At 37.3% G+C, this 19,057-nt stretch overlaps 1 protein-coding gene across 1 annotated transcript in view; it reads left to right on the forward strand.

Moving 5' to 3' along the window:
• LOC127415028 (coiled-coil domain-containing protein 120-like) overlaps positions 1-19,057 on the forward strand; it is a 58,629-nt gene that overhangs the window by 21,517 nt on the left and 18,055 nt on the right. Inside the window, exons 2-6 of the mRNA XM_051653493.1 lie at positions 14,317-14,446; positions 14,557-14,638; positions 17,067-17,197; positions 18,008-18,124; positions 18,220-18,340. Coding sequence (XP_051509453.1) covers positions 14,426-14,446; positions 14,557-14,638; positions 17,067-17,197; positions 18,008-18,124; positions 18,220-18,340 — 472 coding nt within the window. The 5' untranslated portion in view covers positions 14,317-14,425. The remainder of the gene's footprint in view (positions 1-14,316; positions 14,447-14,556; positions 14,639-17,066; positions 17,198-18,007; positions 18,125-18,219; positions 18,341-19,057) is intronic.

Below are 19,057 nucleotides of genomic sequence, written 5' to 3' on the forward strand. Positions count from 1 at the left end.
AAACAATAATTTTCATTGTCGAATAGTCGTTTGATCTTAACGTAACATAAGATCATATGAAATTCTAATGATTGCACACAAGAGCAGCACTGCAGCTCGCGCCTGACTGAGGAGAGGAAGAAAACTCCTCTCACAGTCCAGACGCACTGTAAACTTTCCAAACAGCTTCATGCGATGTAGATCGCAAAGTATGAGGGAATTATAATGCAAAAATACAAAATAAGTCAATACAGAAGCACTCTTGTTGTGGAATAAGCAGAGCCGGAGCTGACGCTCAGCTTAAGCAAAACTTGCGTGTCGAGCGTCTTTAAAGGAAACACCCCGGCGTTACATCTTTAATGCAGTTCTATTTAATGCGTTATAGCTTTATTAAAGTTAAAATAATAAGGAAACTGGCATTTCTCTGTGCGGTCAGCGCCCCTTCTATGAGTTGCGCAAAGTGTCCCGATCTAAGGGGAGAGATTGAAACTGCACCCGGCTGAGGTACACTCTGTTGAGGGGACGCTCATCACTCGAGTGCGTGCGCTTAATGCAGCTAGATTATAACACGATGGCAACTTATTGAATCATAATATATGTCACTTTGCATTTCTTATCGTGAAGAAAATTGCCAAAACGCAGCTTTATTAATAAGAGAGAGTTTGTTTTTTTGTTAAAGATGGATTGAAGTGAACAGAAAGGTGAGAGAGGGTAGTCTTTGCCCCATTATACACTGCAACAAAATAATTTTTTTATTTGTTTTGTTTCGGCTTGTTTTCCAATATAAATATCTAAAACTCCTTTAAAACAACGTACATTTACTTTAGCAGCTATACTGCAGAATAATTTATTTTATTTTTTTATCTGAGAATGTTGAATATAATATTAAAAATACAAATATTTTAAAATATCTGAAAATCCTTAAAAAAAGATGCATTCACCTGAGAAGCATCATATAAGATATTTAGACTTGCTTTTAGAGAATAGATCTTGAATAGAAGTGTATTTTGTCTCTACTGCACTTGCAGAAGTATAAACGTGAAAAAATACACTTATATTTAAGATACATTCACAAAGCAAGTCTAAATAGCTTACATTTACATGAGAAGTAACATGTATCTTGTTTTAAGGATTTGTAGACAATTTTAAATGGAAAAAAAGACAAATACACTTGATAACAATAGGATTTTTTTTGTAGTGAAATTTTTACTGAATTAAACATAATAAAAAGTATTTTTCCTTTAATTCAGTGAATGTCATTTAGAGGTATTTTTAAAAGATGATTTTGTCCTCTTTATTGTTAGCAAGCACGTTTAATACAACCTTTTAAGTCAGGGAACAAGCTGAATAGTCAGTTTAGACCTAATGATTAATCGTTGCAATAATCGCCCGAATAGTCGAATAATCGTTCTAATAATCGTTAGATTAGTCGATTATCAAAATAATCGTTAGTTGCAGCCCTATTTTGGACTGTGGGGGAAACTGGAGCATCCGGAGGAAACCTTCGCGAACACGGGGAGAACATGCAAACTTAACACAGAAAGGCCCAGTTGAACCGGGACTCGAACCTGGGACCTTCTTGCTGTGAGGCAACAGTGCCACCATGCCTAACAAATCCCTTTGTGTTCCAACGGAAAAATAAGTATTGCGGGTTTGGAACGACATGCACAACTATAGTTGAAGTCAGAAATTTACATACACCATAACCAAATACATTTAAACAGTTTTTTTCACAATTCCTGACATTTAATCGTAGAAAACATTCCCTGTCTTAGGTCAGTTAGGATCACTTTATTTTAAGAATGTGAAATGAATTGGGCATTCCAAATTGGGGAGAAAAAAAAAAAAGAAAAAAAAAAAGAATGAGAAATGTCAGAGTAATATTAGAGAGAGTGATTAATTTCAGCTTTTATTTCTTTCATCAAATTCCCAGTGGGTCAGATGTATACATACACTTTGTTAGTATTTGGTAGCATTACCTTTAAACGTTTTGGGTAGCCTTCCACAAGCTTCTCACAATAAGTTGCTGGAATTTTGGCCCATTCCTCCCGACAGAACTGGTGTAACTGAGTCAGGTTTGTAGGCCTCCATGCTCGCACACGCTTTTTCAGTTTTGCCCACAAATTGGATTGAGGTCAGGGTTTTGTGATGGCCACTTCAATCCTTGACTTTGTTGTCTTTAAGCCATTTTGCCACAACTTTGGAGGTATGCTTGGGGTCATTGTCCATTTGGAAGACCAAGCATCTTCACAAGGTCCTTTGCTGTTGTTCTGGGATTGATTTGCACTTTTCACACCAAACTACGTTCATCTCTAGGAGACAGAATGCATCTCCTTCCTGAGCGGTATGATGGCTGCATGGTCCCATGGTGTTTATACTTGCATACTATTGTTTGTACAGATGAACGTGATACCTTCAGGCATTTGGAAATTGCTTCCAAGGATGAACCAGACTTGGAGGTCCACAATTGTTTTTCTGAGGTCTTGGCTGATTTCTTTTGGTTTTCCCATGATGTCAAGCAAAGAGGCACTGAGTTTGAAGGTAGGCCTTAAAATACATCCACAGGTACACCTCCAATTCAGCACACCTCCTATCAGAAGCTAATTGGCTAATTGTCTAAAGGCTTGACATCATTTTCTGGAATTTTCCCAGCTGCTTAAAGGCACAGTTATCTTAGTGTATGTAAACTTCTGACCCACTGGAATTGTGATATAGTCAATTAAAAGTGAAACAATCTGTCTGTAAACAATTGTTGGAAAAATTACTCATGTAATGCACAAAGTAGTCCTAAACAACTTGCCACACCTATAGTTTGCTAATATTAAATCTGTGGAGTGGTTAAAAAATGAGTTTTAATGACTTCAGCCTAAGTGTATGTAAACTTCTGACTTCAATTTTACATGTGTTTTACACCATTAGTAGTCTGCATCAGGTTGACTTTCTTCATCAGGCAAGAGTTTAGACAAACAAAATTGAAGCGCACTCACTTGTTTGATTATACATGAAGATATCTGTGTTTTTATTTAATTTGAAGATTACATCAATTATTAACTAGACTCGCTGAGCACTTTATTAGGAACACCTGTACACCTACTTATTCATGCGACTATCTCATCAGCCAATCGTGTGGCAGCAGTGCAATACATAAAATAATTCAGATACGGGTCAGGAGCTTCAGTTAATGTTCACATCAACCATCAGAATGGGAAAAAATGTGATCTCCGTGATTTCAACCGTGGCATGATTGTTGGTGCCAGACGGGCTAATTTGATTATTTCTGTAACTGCTGATCTCCTAGGATTTTCTCGCACAACAGTCTCTAGAGTTTACTCAGAACTGTGCCCAAAACAAAAAACATCCAGCGAGCGGGAGTTCTGTAGATGGAAACACCTTGTTGATGAGAGAGGTCAACAGAGAATGGCCAGACTGGTTTGGAGCTGACAGAAAGGCTACGGTAACTCAGATAACAACTCTGTACAATTGTAGTGAACAAAATAGCATCTCAGAATACACAACACGTCGAACCTTTAGGCGGATGGGCTACAACAGCAGAAGACCATGACGGGCACTTTATTAGGACCATAGTGTTCCTAATAAAGTGCTCAGTGAGTGTAGATTTTTACATCTGAGTAAAATCTAAGCGGTGCTGCTTGCCCTTACAAACCTCGCCACCACGATGCTAGGGTGCTGTGGGTGGTTTATAGTGAGTTACTACAGTATATGTTTTTTATGGTGTTGTGGGTGATTGCTAGGGTGTTGTAAGAGGGTTGTTAGGGTGGTGTTAGTGTTTGCAAGGTGGTTGTTTACTGATTTAGGTCTGTTGACTTGGGCCACAACTATAAGTAACCACCTCAAAACTAAGTAAAAACTGTGCTAAAGCATTGCAACACGGTGGCAACTACCTAAAACGCTAGGGATGTGCCGATCGATCAGGCACTATTCACTTCCTATGACTCGGATCGGTAATCTCACTATTTGGCTGATTGCATAAACTGATCACCCATGGCTCCTTTAAGACTTCGGCATCACCATCATGTTATCACTGGTGTGTGGGGAAAACTAACAAACTTGATTCAGCAGTTAGGAACAAAGCAGTGTAAGAGGTATGACGGATATGAAAAGCTTGTGTATAGTATATGGCGTTTCACATGAGACATGGAAATGGGAAACTGGGGCATGCTGTGAAATGGTCTTTATTCAGTTTGACATATTTTTGTTTTGTTTTTTGATTTTCAGTTGACCAACCTACAGTATTTCTCCCAGCAAAAACTTGGCAACAACTATGCTAGCAGGAAAATTCAGTTAACAGTGACCATGAGCAGAAAGCTTACGTATAACCGTGAGAGAGCTCCTGATAAAAGTTTAGTGATCGGGATCTGTCATCAGATGACAAGAAAATCGGTAATCTGTATTGGCTGTAAACATCCTGATCGGAGCATCCCTACAAAATAGGGCTGGGTATTGATACAGATTTCCCGATATGATTCCGATTCACAAGCATTTGATCCGATTTAATTCAATATCGGTTAAAATGGGTATTTTTCAGCTATAATATCACTTTTGGGGGGCCTGGGTAGCTCAGCAAGCAAAGATGCTGACTACCACCCCTGAAATCACAAGTTCATATCCAGGGTATGCTGAGTGACCCCAGCCAGGCTTCCAAAGCAACCAATTGGCCCGGTTGCTAGGGTGGGTAGGGTCATGTGGTCGCTATAAGGTGGTTCTCGCTCTTGATGGGGCACGTGGTGAGTTGTGTGTGGAAGTCGCGGTGAATAGTGTGAGCCTAGAAACACGCTAAGTCTCCGCAGTAACTCGCTCGGCAAGCCACGTGATAAGATGCGTGGGCTGACTGTCTTAGAAGCGGAGGCAACTGATATTTGACCTCCGCCACCTGGATCGAGGCGAGTCACTACGCCACCACGAGGAATTAGAGTGTGTATGGGCATGCCAAATTGGGGAGAAAAGGGGGATAAAAAATTTTTTTATTATGAAAATATGAATTATATTTGATTCGTTTTTCATATTTTTGTCACATTTTGGCTTTTTAAAAATGAACTTACATTTAAAATGAAAATTAATTTATTAAATCAATAAATAAGATATTATGTTTCATATATAATTTTTTTATGTTTATTGTTTAATTGTATAATTTATACCACTTCCAAGAATTTACATGATTTATTGCTAAACAGCTGTACTGTGTCTTTAAGGAAATCTGGTATTTCTGTAAACAGTGTCTGTAGATGACTGCATGTTAACAAGAGAGGACTCAAATGGCTTTATCTCATCAGTGCCATGCATGATTAGAAATAAATGTTTATTTTTTGTTTTGTTTTTGATCAACAACTGACTGTAGAGAAAAGAAAGGGTATTAAAAGAGACATTGTTCAATGACAAATGGGTCACGTGGATCTCCTCTTTGGACCCACATTACACAGAATGAGTCAAACCAAACTTTTACTCTCAATACGCAGTGAAAGGATCTCGCTGCTGAAAACTCCACCACTATACTACACAATTACTGGTGAGTGAAATGTAAACATTTACCAGCCAGTTGACAATATATACATTTTAGTCGCAGAGCGAAATTTGGTTGCAAATGCGATTGATTTCCTTGTAGTAAAGGGTTGCACGTAGAGTAAAATCTTGATATTGGGATTTAAGAATCAATATCGAGATAGTTTAAATGAAGATTGCAATGCATCAGAACATTTTTATTTTTACCCAACCCTACCACAAAACACCCTCCCAATGTGCTGAAAACCACTTGAATGCTTTAGCAGCATAGCAAAGCCCTAGTAAACACCCAAAACACCCTAGCATTGTTAGCAAGCACCACTAATTAGGTTTTTGTTATCAAACTAGTTTCATTTTGTATTATCAATATAACTTCATGCTATTAGTTATTATCCTGTTGTCCATTATCCTGTAATAAGTACAGCTGTCATTTGAGTGACCCTTATAGAGTAAAATAATCAAAATGAAGTAGCCAGTCAGAGATGTGGTGCAGAAGGTAGCACAGTCTGTCCTTACATATATATGAGATTTTGGCTCACGGTTTGAAACCGGCCTGTGTCATAGCGGTGATGTGTATACACTGCTGTGTCCACACTTCCTCATTAGTGAAGGATTAATTACCGGAGACACAGAACAGTGGAGCACACGTCTGTCAGATCCCACCGGGATGAGAGGTCACTCCGAGTCCAAGGAGCAAAAAAATCTGCTGACCCCGTCTCTTCAGCAATTTAGTAGAAATTGTACTCCCCAGAGGAGGCCATTCTATAGTCATGAGGGGAAAAAATGCAGCTCTGTCTCAAACTGAGACCCAATCAAGACTAAAATGCTTGCAAGCATCAGGCAAGAGAATTTCGCTGAGGAAATATAAACAAGAGGAGGAAAGGAGAAAGATTGACGTAAGAAGATGCAGAATGACAAAGCTAGGGGTTGAATCTTGCCAAACAGCATTTCCTTACTCTTTTATAATTAAAGCATTTGATGAACACTCACTGAGCACTTTATTAGGAACACTAAGGTCTTTGTGCCCAACGTGATCTTCTGCTGTTGTAGCCCATCTGCCTCGAGGTTCGACGTGTTGTGCATTCTGAGATGCTATTCTGCTCACTATAATTGTACAGAGTGGTTATCTGAGTTACCGTAGCCTTTGTCAGCTCGAACCAGTCTGGCCAACAAGGTGTTTCCATCCACAGAACTGCCACTCACTGGATGTATTTTGTTCTGACTAAACTCTAGACCAGGGGTCGGCAACCTATGGCACATGTGCCAACACTGGCACGCGGAGGGGTAATCACTGGCATGCCAGCAACGGCGAGAGAGGAGTAGACTATTATATTCATATGAAATTCCACACCTGCATTCTAATCTACATCTTGATGTAATCCTTCCATGTTTTCATGAGCTGAATGGGAGGCTAAACAAAAAGTTAAAATGTGACGAGACTGCAGTATACCCAACAGACTCGTGCAGTGCGTGCAAGCCATTTGCTCATCACAAGCCGGCAGCGCTTCACGTTCGGTTAATCGCATGAGTAAACGCACCCTCTTTGCTTCAGTCCGGCTGCGTGGATGACAGTCTACGTTCTGTGTTTCATTAGTTTCTTTTTGCTTTCACAACAACACGCCATGTAATAAGGAAATCACCACTATTAATCCTTGAGATTTCCAACCCAGCATATAAGTACGCCCTCCTTAAACCATGGTCACACTTAAAATTACATTAAACGATAAAATGAGAAAATATAAACCCATATTCTAGGGTCCAAAAATCTGAGTCTATTCAAAATATAAATTAAACCTGGAAATAAAGTTTTAGGATTTTGCAGGTGCGATTCACCGAAAAGGGCTAAATAGTTGATCGGCTTGTGATGAGCGAATGGCATGCACAGGCAGCGCAAGTCTCGTCACACTCGTCGCCACATTCATTGACCAGGAGAATAAAAAATGGAACTCCATGTCAAAAAGGTTGCTGACCCCTGCTCTAGACTCTATTGTGCGTGAAAATCCCAAGAGATCAGCAGTTACAGTAATACTCAAACCAGCCCATCTGGCACCAACCAAATCATGCCAAAGTCGAAATCACTGAGATCAAATTTTTTCCCCATTCCTATGGTCGATTAACTGAAGCTCCTGTCCTGTATCTGCATGATTTTATGTTTACACTGCTGCCACACGATTGGCTGATTAGATAATTGCATGAATAAGTAGGTGTACAAGTGTTCCTAATAAAGTGCTCAGTGAGTGTATAATGTAGAGAATGTTCACAATGCTCATTAAGACTTGGAGGTGGCTTTTCTGACTTGGGCCAGTAAATAAACACCTAGCAACCACCCAGAACACTCTAGCAACCACATAGCAATGTGCTGACAATCACTCAGAACACCTAAGTATCATAGCAATGCCCTGGCAACCACCCACAACACCTGAGCATCATAGTGGCGAAATAATCAAAAAAATTGAGGAAATGTACGCAGAGTCATGCTAATCATAACAGAGATCATTTACATATAGAAGTCTTAAAGGTACAGTAGCAAAAACAGCCTGGAAATGGTCATGTAAAACTAAATTATGATTGGAGGAAGAAACCTTACATTATAACTGGACGTCAGAGAAAAAATCAAAAGTGTGCTACAAAAGTGTGCATATGGCCCCTTTAAGTTTCAGGCATTAAGCAACACTTAGAGTAAAAAAGAGAGATGGTTAAGGAATTAATTCAGAAAATCTGAAAAATTGACAGATTCTACATGAACATCTGAACAGGAGTGATAATGCAGGCTCTGACATGAGAGCGAGGAATGCTGGCAAACCTCCTGACATTTGGTAAATATCAAATACACACACAATGCAGAGCTTGTCTGGTGTATATTTATATTTTCAAATTAATGCTGGCTTGCAAAATCAGAATGAAAAAAAAAAAGAAAAAGAAACAAAAACATACTCCAAATTCATTAAACTATTCAGTATAAGCATGAGATCAGCATATAACATTCTGCTGTTATGAGAAATAACTTTACAGCCAACATAGAAAGAACAAATATTGGGAAAGGGTTTGATCAAAACAGTTGTAGAATTAGGTGATATCTGCAGTGAATGCTGTGAAATGGTGTAAGAGTAGTCTCATGAAGACATTTTAATTTTACCCCAAAATCATAAGAATGAAATACATTTTACCTGAACTTCAAGAAAATAAAGCCTATATTAAGAATCATTATGTTTCTTTCCCCCATTAATGACTAATAAGTAGGGATGTCAGAAAATATCGATATATCAATTATTTATCGGGACGTTATTTTATCAATATATTTTTAAGGCAAATTAGCCGACATTTAAATTAGAAGCCCAATTTGCATGCTTTCCAATTCACTCAATTGGCTTCTGCTTATCAGTCTAGCATAATAGCATTGAGAGACCACATGAGGGCGATATAACATGTATCGCCCTCAAACACACACACAGGACGAGCTGAAGTGGGCAGGAGATGCATGGCAGTCCAGAGTTACGAAAGTTTTGAGACTATCCTCGCTGCGGACTGTTGCGCGATGACGTAGTGGATTTAATCCACTATGTTGTCGATTTCCATGACATACTGGATGTTTTTAATGTGCACGCCCACAGCTACATATTATATTAGATTCTCTGTACAATATTGCTATTTGGTGTTGTCAGTATGGCATATAGCCTGCCCTACATGCAGTTTTGTTTGACAGGTTATATTAGCCTAGCGGCTAACTAAAAGTTAGTTTAACTACTGCTAGTAGATCTGTGTCTCTGTATAAGCTTTAATGTTTAAATTCATCCATATAAAACATTTTATTTTCTCCTTGGCAGCTTCAGAGTTTGGTGTTTATAGTCAATTCTGGATATATGCATTGTTTTATATTTTATCTCCATGAAACTGCTCTACTTGTGCCGTATTGTTATTGACCATTGCAGGATACATAAAGATTATTTTTATTCTTGTCATCTCAAGTAAGTCATATTTCATAGCAATACATGTGTTGTCCATAATCCACATAACTTCGAATTGGAAATAAAAATCTACTAGTCTACACATTTTTATTTGTCCTTTTTGTTCTTTTAGGTTTAGAGACTGAAAATATCTATCTGTAACTGTATAATTATTCTCTTGTTTTATAGAGACTTGTTCATAGATGTGTAGAAGAAGTCATCTGCGTGTAATAATCATTAATGTATGAATCAAATAAAGGCTATATATTTCTCTGTCCCTCTGTGATATATGTGACAGAGTATAAGACATGTTATACTAAAATTAGATTTTAATTCCAACTCAAATTAAAGAAGACATAGAACTGTATATGTTCTCGAAACAGAATCAAACGAATAAAAAAACATAAAATAATCATCATCCATACCAAACAAATTCACTCCAAATACTCAGCGATCTCTCATATTCTTTAGAAGACTTAAATCCCCAATGCTCAAAAGTTATTAATATACTATTCTATACTAATATAAAAACAGTTTAAGGAAAAAAGTCATTATTGCAAAATTTCACTTTTTATTTACACATAACGCTACATACTGTACATGCTGAATAAAATGTTTGCATTAAAAACATCCAGTAAATCATGGCTCTGAACATTTAAAATCTATTAAAACATGGATTTAATCTACTATGTAATGGATGTCCGTGACGTAGTAGATGAAATCCACTATGTCATCCTGCTACAGTCCGCAGTGAGGACTTCTTGAAAGTTTTGGTGGTACTTCAAAAATAAACAGTGATGTTGATTTTGCAGGTTAGTGTGTGAAACTGTGCAAACTGAACAATTAGAAATGGTGATGTTTATTATGCAATTTATCTGTATGTAGCATTGAATAGGTCTTTCATTCAAGCTGTCAAACCATAAAATGAAATACTTGTAACTGAAAATACATTGTGTAGGCTCTATGAAAGATACATGTTCAAAATAGATAATCCAGTGATGGCTAGGGTACATAATCTTTGTCCTTTTGATAATGATTTGGGTCAAATTTAATGAAAAACTATGCAAGTTGCGCACCGTGGCACTTCAGAATGTTGACGCTGAGCATTGCCGGTGTGTGCGTTCTTTTGTAGATACTAATTTTAGAAGGCGCGTGATTGTTCGCTTACCATCTAATCTACCCAGACCTTGACTTGTAGGCTTGTTAAGAGATGATCAGTGTTATTCGCTTCCTGTGAGTGGTCATAATGTTTTTACTCATCTGTGTATATGGTCCTAATAAAGTGCCCGACTGTCAAGTAACGTAAATGATGACAGCCTATTCATAAGAATTTGGTAGTATAAATGGGCTGTCTATGCAATATATCTCCTGCTCTTTGACTGTATTGTCGTCTGTCCTGCTACGAACTGCAATGTATGTGTTGTATGTTCTCTACCGTCTTCTCTGGGACTATTGGCTCTCGTCCTGCATGCCCATGTCTCACCTGCTTGAAATATGCTTTGTTTCTTTCTCATTGTTCCTTGTTTAGTAATGTATACTTGTTATTTATTTCTCTGTTTTATGTTTAATTTCTGTGTAGCATCCTTGAGCTTGGGAAAAGGAACTATACGAAATAAAAGTATTATTATTATTATTATTATTATTATTATTATTATTAATTTTAATATTATTATTGATCTACTGACACACAAATAATGGCTAGTATTAAAAGTGATTTATAGCTCTATAATATCATCTGCAGGTGGAATTCCCAAACTGCAAATGCAGGAACTGATTTTAGACTTTGCACCGAGATTAGACGTGTTTTTTTCGATGTCTTAGCGCATTGACCTATTTCTCAGGAAAATAGCAAATTGGCCTTTGCGCCACTTCATTAATATACAGTAAGCCCACATTTTGCGCTCATACACCCACAGATAGCGCAAACACTTCCACACAAGCGCTGTCACGAAAATAGAGCCAATAATCTTCACCTCCTCCAAAGCTTGTGTATAGCCCACGTCTGTAACAATATAAAAAAAAGGTGCATTATGTTTCGTCATTGATGCCAAAAATAATTTTTTCATTTTTAAATTCTGGACGCTGGCTAGATTAGCTTCGGTGGAAGGCAAGATTATTAGTGAATAAAGATTTACATTTATGGTCAGTTTTTCACACAAAGCTATCATATGGCTTCAGAAGACTTGACATATAGCATAAAAGTCATATGAGTTCAAAGTACACAATTTTGTTCTTTTTGCAGCTTGATAGATGTGGTCACTATGAACTATTTTTGAATGGCAAGAGCTGCATTAAGATTGTTATAAAATTCTTTTTTTGTGTTCCACGGACATAAAAACAGCATACAGAAATTCAGTGACATGAGGGTGAGTTAGTGATGACAGAATTTTCATTTTTGGGTGAAAAATTCCCTTAAGTTAGTCCCATATAAGACTGAACTATAAGGTGGACTATTGATCCTTCTTTATAATAATAACCTGCTACATTTTTGTAAGACACCTATCATTCACGCAATCTCAATGACAGAGCTGCTCTCGACCCATCTCACGCAGCAGAGATAATAACTACTTGTTGGGCCACCACTTTCTGTTGGTTGAGCATAAATAACTACATTGTGAAGAATGGATTGCCACTGGGCGTTAAAGCTGGAAACATTTGGGATTCTGGTGGTTTTGGTGTTTATTTAGTTGGCGGCAGGAAATGGTGTTCGGTGCCATTTTCAAACACGCAATTGTGAGGTTTTTGACCTTTCTCCTCATTGTCTGCGGCTCCTTGTTTATGGATGATCCTAGGAAATGACTCGTGCCCTGAGAGAGTTTTTTTTGTGTGTGTGTGTGTGTGTGTGTGTGTGTGTGTATGAGGGTTTCTCTCTGTATTGTTGTTGTAGGTCAATCTGAGCCTCCCATTTCTGTTTCCCACATTCACTTCCTGCTTTACGAGCCACTTCCTGTCCAGAGTTCCCATTGGCAAATCCATGTGAATATGATGGGGGAAGTGCACTTTAAACTATCAGATGTGAATCAGACTTGGGTCAACCAAAGGTCTTGGAAAAGTGAAAATAATTGTGTTACACAAGAGACCCTGAAATCTCAAATTGATGAGCCACACTTGCTAGTCATGCATATTTTCGTATCGCCACTCTGTCTGAACATCTTGCTCTTTAAAGCCATAATAACATCTTATATCTTCAACTTTGTGCACCTGAAAATGCTTTACTTTCTTGTTACCTCCATGACACAGTTGACCAATCCTAGAAGAAAGAAAAATCACAGTGAGATCTCTTTAAAAACTCAATTGTTTCTTAATTAAAAGAATTCCTGAGAAAAACACTACAGTAATCCCACATGTGTATTGCAAGCCCTTTCGCCATTCAATCATGTGCAGGATATGAATTAGGGCTATAGATATCTATAATTCAGTTTTCACTAGTTAAAATGCTCCTTCTTGATACCAGTTAGGTTTGCACTAGTAAAAATGTTGATTCTTGATCTAAAAATTATATAATTACTCATGGAATGGCCATTTTTGATATCAAAAATGGAATTTCAACTCATCTGTAAATGCATGTTCACTAATTGAATTTCAAAATGATCTGTCATTCATTCCTGTTCAAAACTCAGTTACAGATATCTATAATTAATTTCTTACTAGTTGAAATTTCAATATACTAATTTCTAGTAAAAATGATTAAAAAAAATTATATCAATAGTTATATTGTTACTAGTGCAAGCCTTTTCTTGATATCAACAATTGAATTACGTCTAGTAACAGTGCTAATTTTTGATATTGGTAGTTTGGTTTTCACTTCTAGCAATGGTAATTTCAGATATCTGTAAGATGATTATTAGTAGTAAGAAAGCCTTTGAAGATGTCTTTAATTACTCTTCAGTTTATTGATATATGAAATCTATTTCCAGATCTGAAATACCAAATCTAAAATATTGAAATACATTTACAAACATCAGATAATTACATTTTCACTAGTTTCACCAGGAATTAATATTTGTACTAGTCGCAGTGTAATTATTGATATCAAAAAAATTATTTTTGTTACAAAGAAGTACATTGCTGATATGTAAAACTGGAATTTCAGCATGTAAGAAAATAATTACAGATACAGTATCTGTAACTGTGTTTTGAATAGGAATAATTGTGAAATTCTACTGTTATATAATTGTTTTTTACTTGTTGAAATTCCATTTTTTTAAATCAAGAAAGGTAATTCAGCAAGTAATGACGTCTTTTTTATAATAAGAATTAACGTTTTTACTATGGAGGACCGAATGTGACAATATTATATATTATTAATATATAATATATATTTGCAAAGAAAAAAATTAAAAAATGTAAAAAGTGTACTTAGAAATATAATATTGTCACATTCACTTGTGCTATGTATTTACTGATATCAAGAATTAGCATTTTCACTATTGAGAATTAAATTGTAGATATCTATAATTCATATCCAGCATGTGATTAAATGTCAAAAGGGATTGCGATACATGTGTCTCCTGTAGAGTTTCAGAAGAGATCTGGACAATGTCTCAAACTGCTCAGATTTGCCAAGATGCCAGGGTCTAGAGATTTCAAGCGTCAAGAGATTTCAATATGAACTCAAACATTTCTCATCAAATTCTTCCAAGACCTAGTGATCTGAGCTATGCTATCCACATTTTTATTTTTTTTATTTTTTACTCTTATTGTATGTCAACAATTGTCTCATTTGTGTCTATTTTTATTTCTCCTAACGACTTGTAGGTGAAATAATGAAACTATGAATGAAACATCTGATACTTAAATGAAACATAACTGAGAAATAATATCTTCAAAGCACATTTTATCAGTCATGGCCCTTATGGTTTGTTTTATGTTTCAGGGCACTGAGTTTATAAAGCATTGAGCTGCAGCAGCACAGTGGCTCCCCCTCAGGCCAGTTGCAGTATTGCAGCGCTGCCAAGCAACATCTACTTCGTGGCCACACATGAATGTTACAAGAAGTTAAGAAGGTGAGTGACATACTGTAGCTGAACTTTTTACATTAGCTGATTCTCTGCATCTTCTGTGGAATAGATTTTTCAGTGTCACGTTTTGTTTATTTTTCTTTCTTTCTCTGTAGGTAAACTTACAATCAAGAGGTGGCGAGGTGACAGGCAAGACGTATGACATGGAGGTCAAAAGTCACATGATAACAGGCCCTGGTGAGCACCTCTGTATGGTTGTGTGTTTTGAGTGTTGATAAGTGCTTTTTACAAATGAGAATTTAACTACATATACCCATAAGTTATTAATCAAGTGAGTGAGTTTGGAATGGGACTGTCTGTTTGATGGACCAATGGAAGACGAGGGAGTTTTTAAGAAACATGTTTGAAAATTATTCCATTTGGTGCCGCTAGTGTCACAGAAATGATGCACTTAAAGTTCAAGTCTTATTTTAAATGAAAATAATAAAAGGTGTCTGAAAATTTTAGGGTAAGGGGCCGTTCACACAATTCCAACCAGGTTATGAATTTAATTATGTGTTAAATATGAATATCGCAAAAGCAATTATTATAAGCAGTATTTCCATCTCATGTGTTAAAGAGAACAAAATAGGGAAATTGGTGCAGAATAGAAATTAAAATGGAAGTTGAAGCCACTGTGGCTCTTTTATTTGAGTCCGGCCTATCAGTATACACTCAAAAACAATCAATACAAACTTCCATCAGATTCAATTGAATAATCATTAATAATGTTATAATAATAATAATAATAATAAAAACCTAAATATTTTTACGTTTTATTAATTACATTTTGTTTAGCATTACACATTTCAATTTGATGGAATTTTATAAAATTGAAATGTGAAATTGAAAATTGAAATCTTAAAAATAGGCTAAATACTGTAGCAACATTTCGGATGCTATGCGATGATATTGATGATATTGATGATATTCTCTGAACGAATGATTATTCAACATGGCTTGTTTAGGCAAAGTCACCTGACTTTATTGTTTTGCATCTATATTCCTATATAAATGGTAGAGGAATATATTTAGTAAATATGTTTCCATTGCATGTCTTCATGTCTTCGAAAAAATACAAATGCACCTCAATTGAGCGGATACGTTTTTTTATTTGCATTTTGGAGATTTTATTTGCATCTTTGTGTTTTCATATAGCATTGTTATTCAATATCCCAAAATTTGCATAAAGATACGTGCATGGAAACCCAGCTACTGTTAATTTCAGCATCTCTGAGACATTGTGTAAAGTTTTTAAAACACATCTTGTTTTACACATGTTTTATTCTAATCCGTTATGCATTACATTTTTTAAAACAAAAACGTGTCCTATGTAAGCGACCCCTTGTGAGGTTACACCCACAAAGAACTTTTTTCAGCCAATGAAATATTTTAAAGCAGAACATAACTATAAAAAATTACATTCACAGAAGACATTTCCATGCCTTTCAAATATTTTATTAATTCTATGACTTTTCCAGCCTTGGAAATCATAATTTTAAAACTGCCTGATATTTCCGGGGTTTCCGTGACTGTGGGAACCCTGATTTAAAGGTACATTACAAAATTCTGGGCTCTCTATTGACATTTATGGTTGAAACATAAGAATTGCATGTTACTTGTGACATTGTTTTGTTTTAAACGTCAGTTGTGCTTCAGCACTGCTCATCGTAATTGTAAGCTTGACTTGGGGTAAGTCAAGATAACTTATGTACTGGCTCAATAATGGTACTTTGTTCATTTCTAATGAACAATTTAACGAGAAATCCTCTGAAGTGTACCTTTTTTTTTCACCCAATTTGGAATCCCCAATTCCCAGTGCGCTTTTAAGTCCTCGTTGTGGCGTAGTGATTCGCCTCAATCCGGGTGGCAGAGGATGAATCCCAGTTGCCTCCGCGTCTGAGACCATCAACCCGCGCATCTTATCACGTGCCTTGTTGAGCGCGTTGCCACAGAGACATAGCGCGTGTGGAGGCTTCACGCCATCCACCGCGGCATCCGCGCTCAACTCACCACGCACCCCACCGAGAACGAACCACATTATAGCGACCACGAGGAGGTTACCCCATGTGACTCTACCCTCCCTAGCAACCGGGCCAATTTTGGTTGCTTACGAGACCTGGCTGGAGTCACTCAGCACGCCCTGGGATTCGAGTACGGAGTAATATTAATTAACAACATGTACTTACTATAGGGTTAGGTTTAGGGTTTGGCGCGGTTACTCACCTCAATCTGTGTGGCGGAGGACAAGTCTCAGTTGCCTCTGCTTCTGAGACCGTCTTATCACGTGGCTCATTGTGCATGACAACGCTGAGACTCACAGCATGTTTTATCACACGCACAATTTATCACATGCCCCACTGAGAGCGAGAACCCCTAATCGTGACCACGAGGAGGTTACCCCATGTGACTCTACCCTCCCTAGCAACCGGGCCAATTTGGTTGCTTAGGAGACCTGGCTGGATTCACTCAGCACGCCCTGGGAATCGAACTAGTGAACTCCAGGTGTGGTAGCCAGCGTCTTTTACCACTGAGCTACCCAGGCCCCTGAAGTGTACCTTTAAGAACAATAGAAGTCAAAGGGAGGTCTCCGCTATGATATAAAACATGATTTGTGTGTCTACAGATCTGCAGGCTGGTTTGGACAGTAAGCAGCGTGCTGAGCGGATGGTCGAGCTGCAGGAAAGACGCAGGAGTCTGCAGTCACTGCTCAACACACGATTAGCAGAACTCAGACACGTTTGTCTACAGGAGGCGGTCAGTCACACACACACACACACACACACACACACACACACACACACACACACACACACACACACAAACACACTCCCTGGTGTTCCGGTCTGTTGTCATTGGCGAACAGCACAGTGGTGAGCTGCCAGATCATGTGACTCTGCAGAGATGCCGCCACATGCCCAGATAATCTTTGCACATACCTGCATCTTAACAGGCTGCATCAGCGTTCTGCATTTGACGTGCTTTTAATTTGATTTTCAATTGTTGTCTGGAGTTTTTGCACAATACGTGAGCTATTTTCAGGATAGTTCCCCCCAAACTGAAAATTCTGTCCTCATTTACTCAACCTAATGTTGTTCCAAATCTGTATGACTGTCTTTTCTTCATGCAACACAAAAGGCAGTATGTTAGTCACCATTCACTTTTATTGCATCTTTTTTCCATACAATGAAAGTGAATGGTGACTAAGACGGTCATTCTGCCTAACATTTCCTTTTGTGTTCTACGGCAGAAAGTCAGTCATGGGTACTGTGGCAAAAACATATATCAATTATCAATTTTAATTTTTATAACATATACATAGATATAATAAATTATAACATTTTAGATTGAATTATAATATACTACAAGAATAGTATGTCAAAAAAGGATTTAAAAAAATGGCTTTAAATGTTTTAAAAAAATTATATCAAAAATGTACAGTGTATAATTGTATATTATAAATTATAATATTATGAAAGGGCTCATAATATACTACAAGAATACTATGTCAAAAAAGGATGTGACTGCTGTATGCTTGTTAATGTTTGTTTTTCAATACTTTGACAGGAACTGACAGGAGAAGTTCCTCACGAATATCCCCTTGAAACCGGAGAGAAGCCCCCTCTCGTGCGCCGGATAGTTGGTTTGTCCCACAGTGGTTCCAAACATAACACGAAAAATGAGGTGTGTGGATTTGAGATGATGCGAAGGACATTAATTGGATATTGGATACATTAGAGATAAATATTATGTGTTGCACAATGTTTTTACTGGCTCAGGAAGAGGACTCACAGCGAAAGACAAAGAAAACTCTGTTCAGTGGCGCCCTCCGCAGGCATGTGGATTCAGAACAGCATCCTCCACATGGCAAAAGAACAGTTCACAGAGGATGCCACACAGGTGGGTTTTAAAAACTACAGAGATAGACCAACAAACCATTTCATGCCCAACATTTGTATTTAGGTAGTGGACAAATAATATAGTCACAAACTTTTTTCATCATCATTTTAGTTTAAAATGTGTACATACAGTGGCCCAAAGTGTATTTGGATACTTAAGTAACACTTAAAAAATGTCTGAATGTCATTGCATTATATAACAAAATGTCATACCAAATGGCATATATTTTCAAGACCGCTTACGCATAACTTAAAGAAGTTCTAAATGTTCTAAATGTTAAAACAATGGATATATTGTTCAAAATGAAGACAAAAAGTATGTCCATAATGAGCTGAACTTCACCTGTGGTTACACTTGTAGGACATCTGTGGGAACTGCAACACCATTTGTTTTAAAGGCATAGCAAAAATGGCTCCAAAAAGTGAAGTTATTTCTGAGAAAAGGCTCTAATACCATTTGTTTGAACTGCAGATGCTACTTTGTATTATATGTCGTCTACTGCAATGATATTTCATCCATTTTTAAGTGTGGTTCAAGTGTCCAAATACTTTTTGGGGCCACTGTATGCATGGTGAGGGGATCTAGCTGTGCTAACAAAGATTAAACTGACCTAACAATTATAGATTAGACTGAGCTGAACGGATAAAGGTCAGACCGAACTATGCTGAGCTAACAGAGGTTGTGCTGTGCAAGGTTAACCCAGATAAAACTGAAGTA

The sequence above is a fragment of the Myxocyprinus asiaticus genome, chromosome 24 (assembly GCF_019703515.2).
Source record: "Myxocyprinus asiaticus isolate MX2 ecotype Aquarium Trade chromosome 24, UBuf_Myxa_2, whole genome shotgun sequence".
In the NCBI taxonomy this organism is placed as follows: Eukaryota; Metazoa; Chordata; class Actinopteri; order Cypriniformes; family Catostomidae; genus Myxocyprinus; species Myxocyprinus asiaticus.